The following is a 5,624-nucleotide window of genomic DNA, read 5'->3' as shown; positions in this document are numbered from 1 at the left end:
GAAGCGCCAGCCGGGCGGGCACGGCGGGGCGCCTCCACCTGGGGCGGGGAGGGAGCGGTGGTAGGCCCCCGCCCGGCGGGGGGGGGGCGCCGTACGGGGGTGCAGAGTGGCCAGCGTCGCCGCGGAGATGGCGCGGCACGTGCGGTGACGGTGCCCGCGCCCCGAGGGTCCCAGCCTCGCGTCCCGCGTCCCCGGGCGACCATGGAGCGCCCGGAGCCCGAGCTGATCCGGCAGAGCTGGCGGGCGGTGAGCCGCAGCCCGCTGGAGCACGGCACCGTGCTGTTCGCCAGGTGAGGGCTCCCCGAGCGCCCCGGGGGTGCGGGTGGCGGGGTGCCTTGCCAGAAATGGATTCCCGGCGGCTGAACCGGAAGGGTCCGGAAGGGGAGGGAAGGTTGGCCCGCTGCCCTGGCGCCGGGGCCCTTCCAGATGTGCGCCAGAGGAGCGAGCGCAGCGACGGGTGGCGCAGCCCCTTCTGTGCTCCACACCTCCCCCCCTCCCACCTCCAGCGGTGGGCGCGCTTGCGGCGACTCTCCGGGGACGGGCGGGGGTCCTCCCCGGCGGATCTCCTTCCACTCCGGCCAGCAGGCGCTGCTCCCCGTGCTGCGCCCCTTCCCTGGCTCGGCTCCTTAGTGCTCAGTCCTTGGGTGGTGCCTGAAGTGTCCCCCCCACCCCGAGGGCTCATGCGGGGAGGCTTTGCTGGGGCTCCTGAAGGGAGGGCACGGTCCAGGCCCTAAGGGTGCACACGGCCAGCAGCCGGCAGAAGGGCAAACATTTCCCAGGGAAGGACCGGGCTAGGACAGGAGAACCGCCAGGGCAGGGATGATAGGACCCCCATGGCTCACCACTCGGGAGAGGGGTGCGCAGACCCCAAGGGGAAGGGAGGTCAGTTTCCAACTTTACCCTGAGAGTCTCTAGGTAACCCCTCAGCCATCTGCAGAGGCAATGGTCTGTCACCATGGTTTCTCAGGAGTTTGGCTCCCAAAGCCAGCCCAGAACTCCTGAGGAGGCTTTTGCAAAACCTCCTCCCCAAGGGGGGAATGCATTTGCAGGGCTGCGCAAAAGCCCAGCAAGCCCTCTCAGAAGGGACTGAGAGCTTCTGCTTGTGCCACGGTTTTCTCCGTGGGTTTAGGGACCCTCTGTGGTTCTGTTACTTCAAGCTGTGTGATCACAGGAAGCTTACTTAAACTCTCTGGGCTTCTGTTTCCTCCTCTGTAAGACTGGGATAACAGTTATACCTACTGCTTAGGATTGTGAGGGATCCGTAAGTTAACCACATGTAAAGTACTCAATGTCCAGTAAGTGTAAGGAGTTCTTAATAGTTTGTCATCACTGGCCCAAGCCCCTGCAGACATGATGAGACTAGAAGGTTCTGGCCAAGAGTGGAAGGGAGAGAGAGAGACGGAGACAGAGAAGGGAAGAGAGAGAGAAGGGCTTTCCTATTTGAGGACTCCTTCCTCTCCCAGCCCTCTGAACTATTTATAGAGGGGCTGCTGTATGCTGGGTCCTATGAGAGGCCTAGGGACTCATTGTTCTTTTCAGGGTGCCCCATGGGCCGGTAGGAGAGGTGGGAAAGGGGTCAGTGCCAGGTTGGAGGGTGTGTTCTGGCTTCCAGCTGAATCCCTGCCTCCCTACCCCTAGCCCGGCGCCACTGGGCCCCCAGGGCTCCTGGGGCTGACGCCTGGTCTCCCCCCACAGGCTGTTTGACCTGGAGCCTGACCTGCTGCCACTCTTCCAGTATAACTGCCGCCAGTTCTCCAGCCCGGAGGACTGCCTGTCGTCCCCCGAGTTCCTGGACCACATCAGGAAGGTGAGGCGGAGGTGGAGCAGCCTGGAAGTCCAGCAGAAGGTCCTCCCAGGACAGAATGGGAGACTCGGGCTAGGGGAGGTTATTTCTGCCCTGGCCTGGTCTCATTCCCCTTCTGCTGTGCACCCCATCCACTACCCCGCCACACACACACACACACACACACACACACACACCCAGCCACCCCATGCTAGAGGCTTCTGCTCCTTGCTGGCTGTGCTGAATGGGGCAGAGCCTCAGCCAACTTGTCCCTGCTCCCCCCTTGCCCTCAGCGTTGGCACTGATCCACTAGGGGTTCCCTTAGAGGCTCATGACTCTCACAGTGTCTCAGTTTCTCCTCGGCCGGGGCAGACAGCACCGTCCCACTGCCATGTTGTGGGCCCTGAGACCCTCAGAGGAGAGGAGCTGCCTTCACAGTATAACACTGGTAGTCTGGCCACATGTTGAGTGCCTACTCTATGTAGGCACAGATTGCCTTGCATTTCTTTTCTTTTCCTTCCTTCCTTCCCTCCTTCCCTCCTCCCCTCCCTCCTTCCTTCCTTCCTCTCTTTCTTTCTTGTTAAGATTTTATCTTGTTTTTTAAAGTTATCTGTACACCCAGCCTGGTGCTTGAACTTACAACCCCGAGCTCAAGAGTCACACGCTCCACCAATGAAGCCAGCCAGATGCCCCATGGCCTTGCATTTCCAGATCCTGGAATACAAGGTCCTGGTTGACCTGTCCTACTCTAGGTTGGGACCCCCCAGGTTCTGGACTATGGTTGTGAGCAGGTGGGATTGCTCTGGCCTCTCCGGTTCACTGCTGCCTTGGCCTTGGCAGGTGATGCTCGTGATTGACACTGCAGTGACCAATGTAGAGGATCTGTCCTCGCTGGAGGACTACCTTGCCGGCCTGGGCAAGAAGCACCGTGCAGTGGGTGTGAAGCTCAGCTCCTTCTCGGTGGGTAGAGGCACTTCCTGACCCTAGGCCACCATGCTCCCAGTCCTCCCTGTCCATCTGTTCTTCCTCCCCATTCCCACACCCTCAGATGACTAGGGCTGGTGGGCTGCAACTGTTACTTCCGTGCTGTGTGACTCCTGGCACTGCCTTGACCTCTCTGAGCCTCCAATTTTTCTTCCCTGGTGTAGCTTTTCTTAGAACCATGGACAGTTCAAGAGCGCCTGGGATTAGCCAGTCTGCTTGGTTTCCTATCGCTGTGTATAAAACCATCCCAAGCAAACGATTGCTCCTTTCTCTGGGTTCAGTGGGGGCAGTGCTTTTGTTCCATGTGGCGGGCCTGGAGGCTCTCACGTACTGCACTCAGCTGGGGGCTCAGCTGGGCTGCTGCATCCAGGATGGCCTGCCATCCTTCAGGATCTCTTTCCCTTTGGAGTCTCGTTATTTGGTGGCCCCTCTGAGCTTCCTTGCAGAGTGGCGCCTGGATTCCCAGAGGGTGGAGCCCCGGTGTGCCCGTCCTCTTCCAGCCCCTGCTTGCATCCCTCCTGGTGACGGCTCAGGGTGGAGCGACCCCACTCAGCGGGCGTGAATCCCCGAAGTGTGGTTCACTGGAGGCTGCTGACGTGACAGTCTACCCCAGAGTCCCCTTCTCTCGCCAGATGGTCAGCACCCAGAGGAAGGGGCAGAGTTAGTCTTGTCCTGTCTCGAGCACTGCCAAAGTGCCTGGTCTTTAGTGGATCTTCTGGATCTTCAGTAAATATTTCAGTATTTCAGTAAATATTTGTGGACTAAGTAAACCATATTTTGTTCTAACAGTAACAAATGAGAGCCATTGTTATTCTTGAAGGCTTACTGTGTACAGATGCTGTGCTAAGAGCTTTCTGTAGGTGATCTCATTTGCTTGTCCCAGCAATCCAATGAATTGGAATTTTTACTTTCCCTGTTTAACTGAAGAAGCAACTGAGGCTCAGAGAGGTCACAAAACTTGCTCAAGGCCACACAGCTCATAAACGGTAGAATAAGCAAGTGAACCCTGGTCTTGTCTAGTTGCAGAGTCTGGGCTCTTAATACCATGAGTGAAGCCTTGCAGAGGAGGAAATGGAGGCCTTGGGGCAATGACTTTGCTTTCTCTAGGGTGGGGGCTCCCAGGCAAGGCCTTGGCCCCAGTCATAGGGTGGTGTAAAGGCTGGGAATGGAGTGAAATACTTCAGGCACTATAAAGCCTCAGATTTAGGGGGAAAGGTGGGTCCCCTATGGTACCCAAGGATTGGGGCAGAATCCTGCTTGGGAAGCATGGACCCCGTGCAGGAGACAAGAAGGGTCCCCGGCCTCAGTTTTCTCACCTGTGGAATGGAGCAATGCCTTCCCGCCTTTAGGAATGACAAGGTGCCTCTTGCCTCTGCAGACGGTGGGTGAGTCCCTGCTCTACATGTTGGAGAAATGCCTGGGTCCCGCGTTCACACCAGCCATGCGGGCCGCCTGGAGCCAGCTCTACGGGGCCGTGGTACAGGCCATGAGTCGAGGCTGGGATGGCGAGTAAGAGGCGCGGCCCCTGCCCAGGGGCCTCCACCTGGCGGCTGCCATCTTTTTGTGTCTGCCTGTTGCTCTGTGTCTGTGGTAGCCCAGGCTCCCTTAGGCCTCCCTGCATCGTGGTTCTTATCCCCTTGGCTGTCCTGGGAGGTGACAGAGCAGGACTGGGTCTCCATCCCCCTCACCTCCAACTGTAGATGGGGGTGGCTTTTCCTTCCACAAGGGGATTTCCCTGCACCCCTAGTAGCCTCTTCCTTGCCTGCCTTCTTTCTCTCTGGCATCCCCTTCTCCACTAGGAGAAGAGCAGTGTTTGACCACAGAGGTGGTATGGGGCTGGGAAGGTGAAGAGCTCTGATAGCATGGGTGCTTGTCAGCCGCCCTCGTCAGGCGGGCCTAGGCCAAGCAGGGGAGTGGGGGGCAGAGCTTCGGACACCTTCCCGTTTTGCCTGTCTTCCATGCTTTTCTCTCCCAGGGGCCTTTGCCTTTCACAAGTAAAGAGGAGGGACTTTGTTAGCCTTCGTGGTAGAATCCCAGGGAGTGGGAGCAGGTAGTCAAGGGAACCGCTGAGGACGGGAGAGCTGACCTCATCTGGGTCCCAGATGCCCCCTGCCAGGGTAGTATTTCTTTTGCTATATCCCGTTCCCCCATTCAAGCTGCTGCTGGGAGCTCCTTTAGTACCACTCTGCAGGAACAGCTAGCCAGCCGGGGGAGGGGGGTGAAAGGGAAGGGGGAAGTGCAAGGAAGGAGGGGTGATTTCATTTCAAAGAGCCAAAGAGACCTGAGTTCTGATGGCTCTTCCCCACCTGCTCCAGCAGGGCTGGGTCTTATCCCCGCCCCCCACCCCAACCTCCTTTCTGCCACTGCTCACGTGGACTGTGGGGCCACAGCTCCCCATGTTTAATACCTGCTGTGTGCCTGGACCTAGGCTGCTGGACCAGAGAGAGAGTGGCCGGAGAGGCCCTCCGCCCTCACCCCAAGCTGTCTGCACTCTTACCTTCTGCTCCGTGCGGTGGTTGTGTAACCTCATGAGGAATAAACCTGCTCTGTGTGCCTCTCTGACCTGCCGGGACTGGTCCTTTCTTGGTTGTTGGCTTGTGGCCAGAGGAAGCTGCAGGTCAGGGGACCTAAGGGCAAGGTGGGAGGATGGGGTGGGGAGGGCCGAGGCCAAGGTGGGTATAAGAGAAAGGAGGGGCATGGGGAAGGCCAGAAGCCGGTGGCAGAGATGGAGCTGGGGGTCTGTGATGGAAACTGGCTGGCGGGGCACCAAGCTCAATTCTTCTTCTTCTGGGGCATGAAGCCAGACAACATTTCCCAGCCTCCTTTGCAATTAGGTGGGGGCATGTGACAGAATTCT

At 58.6% G+C, this 5,624-nt stretch overlaps 1 protein-coding gene across 1 annotated transcript; it reads left to right on the top strand.

Annotated features, from left to right (window-relative positions):
- Nucleotides 1-5,103, top strand: NGB (neuroglobin). The gene is made up of 4 exons (XM_032846260.1): nt 1-290; nt 1,696-1,807; nt 2,624-2,743; nt 4,146-5,103. The coding sequence occupies exons 1-4, from the start codon at nt 202-204 to the stop codon at nt 4,278-4,280; spliced, it is 456 nt and encodes a 151-aa protein (XP_032702151.1). The 5' UTR covers nt 1-201; the 3' UTR covers nt 4,281-5,103.
- The last annotated feature ends 521 nt before the right edge of the window (nt 5,104-5,624 follow it).

The sequence above is a fragment of the Lontra canadensis genome, unplaced genomic scaffold (genome assembly GCF_010015895.1).
Source record: "Lontra canadensis isolate GAN:19392208 unplaced genomic scaffold, GSC_riverotter_1.0 scaffold173, whole genome shotgun sequence".
Lineage (NCBI taxonomy): Eukaryota > Metazoa > Chordata > Mammalia > Carnivora > Mustelidae > Lontra > Lontra canadensis.
This window is presented reverse-complemented; position numbering and strand designations above follow the sequence as displayed.